The 14459-nt window shown below is 38.5% G+C and overlaps 2 protein-coding genes across 2 annotated transcripts in view; one reads left to right on the top strand and one right to left on the bottom strand.

Annotated features, from left to right (window-relative positions):
• Positions 1 to 7020, top strand: part of wdr31 (WD repeat domain 31) — a 12654-nt gene extending 5634 nt beyond the window's left edge. Inside the window, exons 8-10 of the mRNA XM_046034666.1 lie at positions 3401 to 3542; positions 4222 to 4384; positions 4523 to 7020. Coding sequence (XP_045890622.1) covers positions 3401 to 3542; positions 4222 to 4384; positions 4523 to 4725 — 508 coding nt within the window. The 3' untranslated portion in view covers positions 4726 to 7020. The remainder of the gene's footprint in view (positions 1 to 3400; positions 3543 to 4221; positions 4385 to 4522) is intronic.
• Positions 7021 to 9000: 1980 nt separating this feature from the next.
• LOC123960118 (bri3 binding protein) lies at positions 9001 to 14459 on the bottom strand. The gene is made up of 3 exons (XM_046034667.1): positions 14006 to 14459; positions 11664 to 11766; positions 9001 to 11540 (listed from the first exon to the last, which is right to left on the bottom strand). The coding sequence occupies exons 1-3, from the start codon at positions 14180 to 14182 to the stop codon at positions 11119 to 11121; spliced, it is 702 nt and encodes a 233-aa protein (XP_045890623.1). The 5' UTR covers positions 14183 to 14459; the 3' UTR covers positions 9001 to 11118.

Below are 14459 nucleotides of genomic sequence, written 5' to 3'. Positions count from 1 at the left end.
CACGCCTTCATCTCATCACGCCTGGATTATTGCAACAGCCTTTTCACTTGTTTAACCCAAAAATCTACTGATCGACTCCAGACTGTCCAGAACTCAGCTGCCAGGCTTTTAACCAGAACAAAGAAATATGACCACATTACTCCTATTTTAGCTTCATTACACTGGCTCCCAGTATGTTTTAGAATTGACTTTAAAATTCTATTGATCACTTTTAAAGCTCTTCATGGTCTCTCGCCTTGTTATATTTCTAACCTTTTAGTCCTATACGCACCAGCACGTACCTTGAGATCCTCGGGCAGAGGTCTGTTGTCTGTTCCAGAGTCTCGACTGAAAACTAAAGGGGACAGAGCGTTTGCTGTCAGGGCCCCGAGGCTCTGGAACAGCCTGCCTGAGGAAATCAGGTCAGCTGAGTCAGTGAACTCTTTTAAGTCCCTTCTTAAAACATACTTTTATAGGAGAGCTTTTCCCGATCTTATTTTATTTACTTTATTTTATCCCTTTTATTTTATTGTATTTTACTAATTTTATATAAAATTTTCATGCTCATGTTTTTTGTATTATTCTTTACACTTGTTAAAGCACTTTGTAACTTGTTTTTGAAAAGTGCTCTACAAATAAGGATTATTATTATTATTATTATAATAACTGTGGTGTCCACCCCCTTAAGATTTTGAGCATTAAAGACTTCATTTTCTGCATTCTGGTGAAAATTTCTGCTCCAATTTCTGCCTTTTCGGCACCAATTTCTATTGGAAATGTTTTTATTTATATTAAGGGAAACACAAAATTCAGGTGGCAGGTGAATTTCAGGAGGAATTCAAAATATATAAATATAATGGGATACATTGCACTAAGGCTCTCAGGCATTCTTATCTGCTTTTAAAAATTTTTCTCCTGCAGATCAACTTAGTTAATATCATCACTGCTGAGTTAACACACATGATGTTTCCTTCTCTTTTGTGTCTTTTGTTTAGGGAAGTAAACTCTTTAAATGTGATTGTGGCAACTTTTCACCAAAACGAAACTAACAGACAACACCTGTGATCAGAGAGAAATTATGATGAAGTGTAGCTCACAGTCACACAGTCCCAAACAGAGAAAGGCTGCGCCTCCGTTTTTGATGTTACATTTTATAGCCCATTTTTATAGCCTATTAAAACTCTCACGTTACCGCACAAACTGGCTGCGACACACAGCGCGAGGTGGGTCCACTTCACAGTACTCGCTGGTGTGGCATCAGGTGCTGGACGAAGTTGATTTCAGGGGAAGTCCGACAGCAGAATATCCCTCTTATAAATGTGTAACAATGCGATACCAAGGCGTTCACGGTCTACTCTTTAGATAAATTAACGCTTTACCACGGTAGAACCAAAAAACAGGGCATCCATTTTCACAGTTTACACAGTTAACTACATGGGGGTGAAATTTTACAGATGATACTGACTTCCTGTTCCCATGAAGGCAGTACGGAGCTGCGCCACAAGCAGCTGACAGAAACACTGAAGAGAAGAAGAATTACGATACACATCGTCTTGTCCAGTCGCAGTGAAGTAAACTGTCAGGTTTTAATGTTGCAGACAACAGTTTTTTTTGCAAGTAGTTTAAAGTTTAAACTCTTATTGTTGTGAATATTTTGTGTAAGCTCGCCGTAAAACGTTCACCTCAACAAACGCCCCCCAAGAGCAGCTCAAAATATTTCTTTCAGCGCGCACCTTCATCTTCTGAACGCCCTCGTTGAGAAACACTGCACTACATGAACAAGTCACAAAATAAGTCTATCTAATGCTAAAATCAAGGACTTGCGCAGTGGTTAATTTGTAAATGATGAGTTTTACTGGAACACATGGTGATGGCTCTGGAAATGAACAGTGCTGCTGCCATTCAAATTCACATCATGCCCATAACATTTTGACAGTACTTTTGGAGTTTACATGCTTCTTTCTTAGTATACCCTTAATATAGCCCAGAAAATAAAGACTTGCAGCATGCTGACAGGTCATCTTTACCAAGACTTGTACAAATCAATAGGTCACAAAAAACAACTTATGCAACCGTTTACAGCAGTTATATACTGCTGAGTGACTGATATTATCCCAACAAGGTCAGCCAGAAGTTAGGTGCGCCTATGGTAGCCCATACCCTAAGTGGTATTAAGTCTTGGGATTGTACTATTGTCTTTCATAAAATGGCAATGATCAAATTATGTTAAACTGAATCATAAATACTTCTCAATGTATGTAAAATGATGGATGTGATTATAGCTAATAAACCAGCAGTTTGTTCTGGCTGTGGTTGATGGCGGCTACCTGTACATTGACATTTATTAGTCTGGGAGAATGAAGAGTGATCACACATTTTTACGCTTAACCGAACTGCTCCTTGGCCTCTGACACATTTACATTACATTACACACATTTGTAACAATACACTGACTATTGAATATATAAAACTGATATTGATAATGAAATCTTTATTTCGAACATGTAAAAGAAAGTATAAAAAATAAAACAATGGGGGAAAAAACAACAGATGAGCAGCAAAAGTACCCTTCTTTCCTATGTTAACATACTTCTATCACATGTGTGAAAAGGAGTAAGAAGAAGTAAAACTTATGTACTCCTACCCCTTTTAACTTACATTCCTTCATTTAACAATTTTTATATTATTATTAGTATTATGTTTTATATACATTTATTTATATTTTTTTACACACACACACACACACACACACACACACACACACACACACACTCACACACACATTTTATGTACACAATATTGGAGTGACCAAGTATTTATTTATCTAACCTCAATTATGTACTTATTCAAACAGCAAAAAACCCAAACAAACAAACAAAAAAACATGTGACAAATTTCCCCTTCCCCTTAAATCGTAGTACTGTACTTTAGAGGTGTAGAGGGTTTTTTTGTGTCCTTAAATGTTTTCACCATTAGATGACAGTATAATAAGCACTCGATTTATAACTCCGATTTGGAGGCTAGATCCTGCTATGTATTTAAGCAGTATTCTCCCGATATGTAGCCTATTGCATCATGTAGTCAGTGGCATAATATTTCCAATATCTATAATATGTTCAATTCAAACAGGTTTCTATACCTGTAAGTCATTCTTGGCACTTACTATTAATATTGAGAAGCACTTGACAGCAGCCCGAGCTTACCCAGTATTAAAGTGAAAATGGATGATCAACTTCAGTATACTGGTAATATTTCAATATTAGGCTTTGTTTGTGGTTTTAGCTGCAATATTCTTGGTCTTTTTGTTTGAATGTTTGTTAAAAATTATTTAAAAATTGTCACAAGAAATGTTTTGTCTAGAGTTGGACCATGGATACAGTGCAGTGTATTTCTACAATGATGTTTTTGCCTATGTGTACAGGGTGTGGGACAGCCGTGCATGGCAGGTGACCAATACTTTTCCAGCCAAGCAATACATCCAGACCCACTGTGACGTTTCTCCAAATGGAAACTATCTGGTGTCCAGCAGCAATGGCTTTGGAGGCCAAGGCTGTGAAGCTACGGTGAGACTATTGGAGGGGTTTGTGTGGTTGTTGGCTGTGCAGATTGTGGATAGGTTGAGGCTGTCAGCAGGTTAACCTATTGTCTGGCTTGTATTCGTCGATACTAGACAAACACCAGCTGGAATAAACAATATGTGTTGTACCTTTTTACCTTTGTGAAATTATTAGTTACTGCTAGTTCTTTTTCATGTCTAATCTGTATCTTCTCAAAGTAGTAAGAGATGAAAGTCAAATATGGAGATGTTAATACTTTCCAGGAACAATCTTTTATCTAAATACCAGTGGTTCTGTAGTACAGTCCAGTCTAGTAAAATAAAAAACAGATATATTATGACATGCATTGTTAGGTTTTATTATACTATTGACAGTTCATTCAAAATTAGGTTTAGCTGCCATTGTTCAGATTTGAATTTAGTTTAAAAATGAATGCTCTTGCTACTTACAAAGCGTTCTCATGTGGGAACACGTTGTTTCAGTTGTTATGGCAGAATCTCTCATTTGTCCACTGTCTTATGAAGATAGTTTTGAAACCTCTGACATTGTCATCCAAGGTGGGTTAAAATCATGGGCAACCGGACTTGGTCGAAGATACTCAAAGACGTTTCGCCTCTCATCCAAGAGGCCTATTCAGGTCTGATATTGTCATTTGTTCTCAGTGGAATTGTGTCTGTGTTATTAGCTTTGGGACCTGCGTCAGCCTGGCTGTAAAGTTGTGGAGTACAGAGGCCATCTGCAGACCACAGCCTGCTGTATGTTTCTGCCTGTTCCTCCTAGTGGTACAGCTTGGGTAGCCACATCCTCCCATGACGGCTCTGTCAAAATCTGGGATCAAAACACAGCAGGTAACACCCACTCAAGGGTGGAAACATTTATATACAGAGAGACAAATACAAACACACATGGGCGCATTTACAGACACTATTTGGGTGTTTAGATTTTTTTTACATTAACTCACCTCCACCCTTCCTATCTCTGTTCAGTCTGTTTAGGGACATTGTCTCTGGATGCTGCTGGTCCACTGGTTTCTCTGGCTCCCAGTGACTCGAACAATCTACTGTGTGCCAGCTTCAACTCTGGCCTCCACCATATCCAGGTGGACCAGGGATCAAACCAGGCTCAGGGTTCCGGGGCAGGTTCAGGTGGAGCTGGCGGCCTTGACATAAAAGTTTTGGCACGCTTCTGACAGCCCAGAAGAACCTGGTGTGACTCGTAACCATGACATATGAACAGCCAGTGACTCATGTCACTTCCTTTTTTGTTTTGTTTTTTTATAATTTTACACATTTCTAGAGACATTTTGCTTTACTAGACTGCCATACAGTAAAGAATGACAGAGGAGATCAGTGAGACAAAGAGGGGATGATAGTGACGAGTGTGGAGGATGCACCTGTTGTCCAGCCAGAGCCACCTGGATGTCCATCACAGCTACTCTTTTCAGAGACAGGTCTGTGAGTCACATTCTCCATTAATTGATGACACTAAACACTAAAATGATCCTGCTTGGATTGCTGCCTTCTTGGACCAAGCCAGAATAACTGGGGCTTACTGTCAGTTTTATACACTACTTCAGCTCAGCTGGAGTTGATGTGATGCTTCATGCGCATGTTGTATTGCTTTTATTGGTGATACTGACTACATGTTTGGAGGACATCGTAATGCGGCATGGGTGGTGTTGGTAATTAGGAAGTACACTATTTAGAGCAAGAAAAGCCACTATTTAGTCTGGTGTATCTTCTCCTGAGTCTGACGGAGAACTGGAAGCCAAGTAGAATATCATACTACGAGTATGTAATTAGGGTTTTTTTCTGCATAAGATTTAGTGAGTGCAATCAGACTTGCTGTCTTGTTTGTGAAACACTTTGTGGCAAGTTATTTTTGTCACCAAAACCGTAATGAGGAACACGCATATGTTGATGTTGTGTGAACGAAGTAAACTTTGATTAGTTTGTACTGTAGCTTTAACCTGTGTTAGACCAAACAAATACCTAAGACACAACACTGTATAAACATGCTTTGTTTTTAGGTAGAATTATATCGATAAAGGTTTTTAAAGATACAGATTCTGATATTTTTTGAACTGAAGCTGCCTATAGCTGAAGCTTGGTGGCAATATCCAATGTATCTAAATTTGAAAATTACTATGCAAAATACAGGGGTTATTCCCTTTTTATTAATAACATATAATTTGAATTAACAAATGGGAATAAAAGATATAGAAAACGGAAAAGAAAGCTGCTCTGCATCTACAAAAAAACTGCTACAACTTAGTTAATTATTGTTTGATCAACATTGATTGACTATTAACAACAAATATTGACATTTAACATTCTGTGCTATTAACAACAGATATTGAACTTCTCTGTTTGAATTAACAATCCAGCCAACGAATGCTAATGTTAATATTAGCAGCCTTAAGTGGTTGAATTTGGCCGCATTACATTCCTACCTGAACTGAACTGTCAGGAGTTAAACCACTCATTTCAAGGGTAAGTTAAACGATGATTACTTTGCCAGTTTCAGCAGCTCACAAATGACTTAATTTACCTTTTTATTTGTAGATATCCAGGTGACCATCTCTCCCAAAGACAGTAGTTGCTATATCATTCAATTCCTTTTGTTTGCAAATAAAGGAACAAAATGGACAGCTCAGGAGGTGGATCAAAGTAATCAGTTTAACAGTAATGTCCTCTCAGGTGATTCCAAATGCACTTAAATGGATATTAATTTGAAGGTTTATGTTGGTTTAGTACCTACTGAACATTTGTTTGTTCCAGGCATACGTCGGTTAGACCACCGGTTACAGTGAAAACTTAAGAGCTGCAATAAGAAAACTCCACATTCAGTAATAAATTATTTTTCTAAACGTTTGGGAACACTACAAGCAGTAGAGAACCAAAGATGATCAGACATTTAATTTTGTGTGAAGTTTGTATTTGACACTCTACACATCACCAGTTGGTTTAATTGTATCGATCAAGAAAATAGAAAAATTTGACTATTGCCCAGTCCAGTTTCCAGTAAACAATTTTACACTTGAAAGCTGCTGTGCACAATGTAAACCATTACCAGCCACTTTCCAGTTTTTACTGGGTTGTTTTGCTCAGGGGCACCATCTATCTGAGCACACTTTCTTATCTATTAAGAGGATCAGCTAATATTACCAAGAGGCTATACTTTATTTTTTTATTATTTATATATATATATAAAAAAAAATGCCTTTTGAAGGTATTTTCAATTTATACGTACTATTTAGAACGACTCATGGCACAGCAGATACTCGGTCATTTATTTATTGAATTTCCTTTTTCATCTTCATTCCAAAACCACCATGGGCTTTGAGGAAACACCAAAGATGTATCAGTGCCACCTAGTGCCAGAAATGTCCTTGTTGAAAATGGTCATCAAATAATGTTAGTACTACAAAATAAACTAATGTATTTAAAGTGATTCATCCAATAAAAAGAAAACCTAATGGACATTTCATCTCAAACCAGACTTATTAGTTTCAGTGGATTTATGGCGTCTGTGTGTGTGTGTGTGTGTATATATGTATATATATATATACACACACACACATACACACACACACACATTCACACTTTGCACACAGCTATATGAAATTATAAATAAAGTGAGAAAGTAGACTTTGTCAGACTGGTGTTTAATTTAATCAAACCTGGACCTCATTTTCACTTTTGACACAAATAAGAACCATTAAGCCATCAACAGGGTTTGATAGACACACAAACAGAGTAGGAAACAGCAGGCAGAAAAGCTTGTGGCTTGCCACACCAGTGATGTACAGAAATAATCTGATTTTAAAAAAAAAAAAAAAAAAAAAAAAGTCTAAAAGTATTAATTGACAAAAATAAGAAGTCTACATCTATTTCAAAATTCAAGATGCAAACAATTGCAGACTTGCAAAGAAAGACATTGGTATGTTAGAAAAAGCAGGCTACATGGAATAATAGGAATAAGTAGAATACAGTACATTAAATGAATGGAATTACTAGCCATTCAACAGGCAGTGTACAGACAGAATAAATATAATCTGAATGTAGCATTCAATCCAGATCTGAGAGATACCAGCAAAGTTGCACTGTCATCTTTCAGCGTGGTATGAGCCTACAGCTAGCAGCAACTCATATCATGGAAGAGAACTTGTATACTTTATCTCAGCACTTTTTGCTAGAAATAATTAATAAAAACAGTGATTTTGAAGAGAAATAATTTCACTCCTCGTTCTTTTTTTCTCCAACAGTTTCTAAAAAATATCTGACAATCACCCCTTAAAATCCTGAATCTTTTTGAAGTCCAGAAGCCACTGTAATACAGTATCACACTTCTGTGACATGCATCTAAGATTGCTAGACTGTAAAACCTTCCTTCAACAACATGATTACTATTCAGATAACACCTTAAAAAAAAAAAAAAAAAAAAAAAATCACACATGCTGTCATTAGTAAAACATACACAAGTCATTGGCTACAGACTGTAACCACACACTACAAGACACCAGGATCAAGTCGGCTTCACCTCTGCGAATGAATGAAAACTTTACACATTTTAAAGTGTACCTACATGTCAGAGGGCACAAAAACAGAACAGCTGTGATGATGTTATGAGAGAAACAATTCAAAGGGGTTGTGTCAACTTTAGTAATGTGAAACAGCCCTCGTACGTGATCATTTGGTCAATACAGCACAGTCATCAGTGCAAATATTGGCTGTAATGGTACAGAAAAATAAGACTCATAATACAATATATATATATATATATATATATATATATATATATATATATATATAAAATAATACAAATCAAAACCTCTGGCTAATTCATCACATCAAATTTTGGAATGGTTCTCTATCTAGCAAGTCAACAACATAACATTACAGACATAAAAACACAGCATGCAATAATTTGGCTATGTGGGCCAGCGGGGGGTTTGGAGGGCAAGTGCAGGTACGATCTGGGTGTGTTTGATTTTCAAACCATTGATATACATTAAGTTAACCTTAATGCAAACGTTGTATTTTGCTGCACCAAGCCTTAATTGCAAGATGAAGATGGTAAGCAAGGCCTAATAAGAATATCTGAAATCCAACCACTGTATGTAATGGGGATTATCTGCATGTGCTCAGAAATAGCCAGAGTCCATGTGTCTGTACCTGGTATTGCGGTGATGCAACACCTTCCTTCTCAAAGAATATTAACACTGCACCCTTGCTACACTGAGAAACATTGGGAGTGGGGTAAAAAATGCATCCCAAAGCATCTCACACATACTAATAGTTGCTGAGGAGATTCTTGATCGGAGTGTCAGGGGTGTGAATACTAGTTGATTCTTTGGCCTCAGTAATGTAAGAGCTGTAAGATCCTACAGCATTACTCGTTTGTGTCCTTATTTATTCAATCTTTCTCCTGAGACACTGAAAGCAACAATTTCCCCCCAAAGTTTGCACAGCATTAGGACCATTTATATAAAAACGTGTTTACACAGTCCAGATTTAATTGAACTGACAAAAAGCTGCGCCAAGGGGAATATGACTAGATGAAGATGTGTGTTAAACATAGAGGAGCATGGGAGGGTAAAGTCCTAGTCTGTTAACAACAGTACATGAAGAGAAATATAAAATCCAAAAGGCAGAAATAATAAAACATAAAAAGGCCCTTCAAACTAACTAGAGTTGGCTCCAGAGGTGCACACTAAGCATGTATACAACACACAGTTTTAACAATGTTACGCTGTATCAATCAGGCTGGTTGTAAATCTCATTAAGTTACTGGTAAGAGCTCTTATTACACACTAACATGAAACAATTTAGAATAATATACAACGGCTTGAAGCCTGACTTTTCTGATGCAGGGTCACATGAGGTTGTACAGTACAAGCTTGTATTTTTGCCACAGAATCAAAGGCACTAGACCTAATTTAATCTGTAACCAGTTTGAGAAATTGATCCCCCTTCGCCAGAGTGACGTGACTCAAAACGACTGTTCTACACATTTGTGGATAATATGCTTGTGAGTTCACACATTTAAAAAATGTTAAAATGCTATTTGTTAGAGGTGCAACGATTAATCGATTAGTTGTCAACTATTACATTTATCGCCAACAATTTCAAGTGGTTTGAGTTTCTTCACTTGTCTATGACAGTAAAGTGAATATCTTAAAAAAAGAAAAAAGAAAACTGAATATCTTTAGGCTGTGGACAAAACAAGACATTTGAGGGCATCATCTTGGGCTTTGGGATACACTGACATTTCTCATCACTTTCTGACATTTTACAGACCAAACAACTGATTGATTAATCAAACATTTTCAGTAGTTAAAGACCTACTATTGAAGAACACTACCAAATTTAACTTTAGAACCACTAGCTACCATGCTAGTATTAAACAAAAAATCTAAACACTGCAATTTCAACATGATGCAAAAAGACAAACTGCACACCCATTTATCAGTATGTATTGTAAAGTACTGAGACAGATTTCAAACCATATCTGAAAAACTGTGAAGTGACTCAAAGAGACCAAGACATGATTTTAATATACTTTATCTCTTTTCCAAATCTATGTGTTGGTTGAGTCCCTGAGATATTGCTGCCTTTGCATTTTCTTCTAGTCTGATGGTGACTTTTTGACACAGTGCTTTTCCATTTCACAAGCTTGAAACACACACACACACACACACACACACACACACACACACACACACACACACACACACACACACACACACACACACTTATGCATTTGCACACCTTCCAGTAAGTCACCCAGATGCATTTGCTCACATCTATACACACAAATGATGAAAACGTGGTCCGGATGTCAAACTATTGCCACTATGGAACGGTGAAACAAACTGCATCTACGTGATTTAAACATTTTGGATGGAAAAGTGAATAAATAAATCTTACTATGAACTATCCAACATCTTGAGGATTTTTACATATTAGAAATAAAATGTTTGTATCGGCCCCCTGCGTCATACACCTAACCCCTTTCCCTTCAATAGTTTCAAAAAAAGGGGAAAACATTTTTGCGGACAAACCTGTGCAAGAATCGTAATCCCCAGGTTATTCACAAGGATAGAAACAAACAAAGATGCATAAAATGCTTATTCATTTAGCACAAGCTTTGACAACACTTATCCAAACACCAGAAATTCAAGCCCTAACGTGGGAGTTTCTCAAAAGTAGCTGAGGTGTAGAATTAGGCCAGCATTTAGAAAACCATGGACATCTCTCTGATGACTTCCTCCCAGATGCAGCAAAAATCTTTCAAAGCCTAAGACAAAACAATTAAAGAAAAACTGTTGTTTGGTTGATTTGCGTAAACTCCCAGTCAACTGTCCACACCGCTGTGGATTTTTAGGTATTCTGCAACTAAAATCAACTCAAGAAGTTAAAATACTGTTTTCAAATCTAGTTTTGTCCCCCATCTGACAATAGAGTTGTAAATACCCAGTAGTCATGTTGCTGAAGATGTGTACAGGAAAACAGCATTCTGACATCAGCTGCAGCTGTTTCTACATTATCCCCTTCCTCCCCCACATCCTTGCTGCCACCTACTGCTCCCCGGGGCGTTCCAGGCCGTCTATGACACGGCTCAGCCTGATGTTAAGCAACCTGATCTGAGTGTCCAGGTGGTCGATTTTCTCTTCCAGTGAACCTGCCCCGCCTCCCCGACGCCAGTACGCTCCCACAGGCCCCGTCATGAAGTACACGGCCATGATGAAGCACAGCGGCAGCACAGCTCGCTCAGGGTCACCCTCAAACTTCTGCAGGATGTAGAGGCAAGACAGGGCGAAGAGCGTCATGCGTGCTAGCCAGAAGAAGCGACCGAACACAGCGTGCAGCAGGTAAAAGAAACCCCCAAGGAACATGGAGAGGAACCAGTAGGCCACGAGTACAGCGGCAACCAGGAGCAGGGCGCGTGCCGGAGAGTTGGTGAGGGATGTGGTGCTGAAGTAGTGGCTGAGGTTTGAGGCTGCAGAGGGAAGAAAGAGAGAGAAGAGGAAGTAGATGGTCTAAAATCATAAAAAAAAAAAAAATTGTAAAGCATACTATTTGTGCCTATCTTTCTTTGATGTCATAATAGATTTAAACTTACAGTCGATGCCCATAACATCTAGCAAATCGGACCATATCTTCCAGATGGTATCGAGAAAAGAGTCCACTCCATGGACAAACCGCTCCGTTGTTTTGGAGAAAAACTACAAAAACAAAAAAGACAGAATGGTAACACTGTTTACCCATCATATTAAATCTTTAGTCTAGACCTACAGTACATACAGAAGGATCAGTTGAATATTTCTTGTTTTAGAGAGAAACATTACGTTACATTCATTTATCTGATGCTTTTATCCAAAGTGACATACAATTGCTATATACGTCAGAGGCCGCACACCTCAGGAGCAGTTAGGGAGTGTCTTGCTCAGGGACACATTGGTGGATGTGTCCCGCTGTGACACATCGAACCCAAGTCTCCAACACCAAAGGAATGAGTCTTATAGACTGCGCCATCACCACCAAATAATTATTTAGCACATTGTAAAAGTAAAGCAAATGTACACAACAGTTTATCCTGCCTAACATCAGTTTATGCCAGCTAAATTAAAGCCCTATACACAATTAATATTTACCTTAATATAACATGAACAACATATCTAACTGTAAAAACAGAACTGATGGTAAGAAGAGGACAGCAGTGTTGTTGCTTAAGTCGACACAGTTGTGCAATAATCATGATTACCAAATAATTCTCTAATCAACAAGATAGCCACTCTTTGCTCACAGTAGCTGCCTTTAAGTACAGTATCATAGAGTAGCCACAATGTTTTGTTAGCATTGTCCATGTTTAACCTTAAGCAAAACAATGTTTTGTTAGCTTGTCGCTCTAGATGCCATCTGTTGTGCCATCTTATGAAGCCTTCAATACGGAATGGACTGCACTAAAACCTGTCACTACAGATTTGGGGAAGTGACATAACAGCTTTTGAACTTGTTAATTAAAAAAAGAACAGAAATTTGAACAATGTACATGTACAACGCATAAAGCCATTTACATTTCTCTGAGTCCCTTTCTAAAAGGCCTTTGTGCCTAAAAAAACAAACAAAAAAACCTGCAACAGTTGAACAAACCAACTATTTTTCTTTATCAACTGAATAGACAATTAAAAGGTGGTATACAACAGTAACAGGCTAGAAAGACTGATTAAAAACTATTATAGCAACAGGTGCCTTTTTCACACTGAAAGCAGACTCTTGTTGGGAAGCAAGCAACCCATGGTACTGCCTACAAACTTTAATAGCCCATAACAGATGAAAAATCAAGGCATCTGGGACATCTATTGATTGCAACTTTTATTAAGGATATTAGTATCATTGTGTCGTATTTGACAAGTCACAATATCCCTCACCACAGAAGGTCTATTCAATGTCAGTTGAAAATCAACATCAGTTAGAAGGCCGACAAACAAATTTACATTTTTGCTGATCATCTCAGCCATGGATGAGGAGTCTGCTGTATTGTGTGCAGCTGCGCTTTCCATAACTGTAATCAGTAAGTCTCAATGTGTATGTTGTTATCACATCACCCCGGTTTTTTGGTTTCATTACACTGGCTCCCAATATGTTTTAGAATGACTTACTTTCAAAGCTCTTCATGGCCCCTCTCCCTGTTATATCTCAGACCTGTTCAAGAGTCTCAGCTGAAAACTAAATGGGACAGAGCGTTTGCAGTAAGGGTCCTGAGGCTCTGGAACAGCCACCAGAGGAAATCAGGATGGCTGAGTCAGTGAACTCTTATGTCCCTTCTTAAAACATAATTTTAGAGGAGAGCCTTACCTGATTTTATTTTAAATCCTTTCTTTACTGTATTTTAATTAAGACACAAGGACATATGTTAATGCCAGCTAAAGCGGCCATGTGCAACCTAACGTGTCACTTTGCCTTGCTTTGGCGGGTAGGCGCAGGAAATAACATAGATTTCGAAATGCAGGAAGTGCAGCGGGACCAATGAATGAGAGGACACAAGCTAATGTGTTTCCTTAGCATGATTAGCTTTATAATAATTTGGACATGAAAGCGACATAAAAAAAAAACAGCTGTTCTGGCCTGGACCAATGTGGTTACCTGCCATTTGTGTGGTGACATTAGATGCACCTGCTGATGGACTCAATAACGTTACAATGAATAGCAGCACGGATTACACGACAAATTATAGAATTTAACAGTTACTGCATGAAATGCATTCCCAATTTTATTGTTTGCGGCATCGCTACATGACCTGACATCTTCTCTAGATGGAAAAATAGCTAATTTTTCAAAATGGCATCCGTTGTTGGCCAGGCCCCGGCAGGGTGCGTTTTTTTCCTGTTCGCCATTCTGGTAGCTTCTACAAGCCACAGCCGAAGCGCGCTGCTATCTGGACAACACATGTCCCACACTCACCTTGTATAACCCTCTAATGTTGTCCTCCCCGAAAACACTGCTCAGAGTCTGGTAGATGCCGTTAGCTGCCCGTCGGAAGCTGTTCTGGTTGCTGGTTCTGCTCCTGCCCGCTTCGGTTGTGCACAACAGAGACGCGGAAAGCACCAAGAAAACCACAAAAACCCTGATTCCCTTCATGGCACCAGACGTCCCGAGATGTTAAGCAGAAATTTTTATCAAAATGTCTCAAGAAAAAGGACGGTAAATCAGATTAGCTGCCTAAGGTGAGACCTTGCTGAGGGATGACTGTGATGGTGGTGGCGGTGATAACCTTTGTTGCCTTCAAAGCGCCTCGAAAACTTCTTCTTCCGCGCCCTGAAGTGGCTTGTCATGTCGTGCCTGCGGACGAAATAAAAAAATGATCGTGTGAGAAAACCAATAGATTAATGGTTGCAGCGTCAATCTTACCAAACGA

Source organism: Micropterus dolomieu, linkage group LG21, assembly GCF_021292245.1.
Source record: "Micropterus dolomieu isolate WLL.071019.BEF.003 ecotype Adirondacks linkage group LG21, ASM2129224v1, whole genome shotgun sequence".
Classification (NCBI taxonomy): domain Eukaryota; kingdom Metazoa; phylum Chordata; class Actinopteri; order Centrarchiformes; family Centrarchidae; genus Micropterus; species Micropterus dolomieu.
This window is presented reverse-complemented; position numbering and strand designations above follow the sequence as displayed.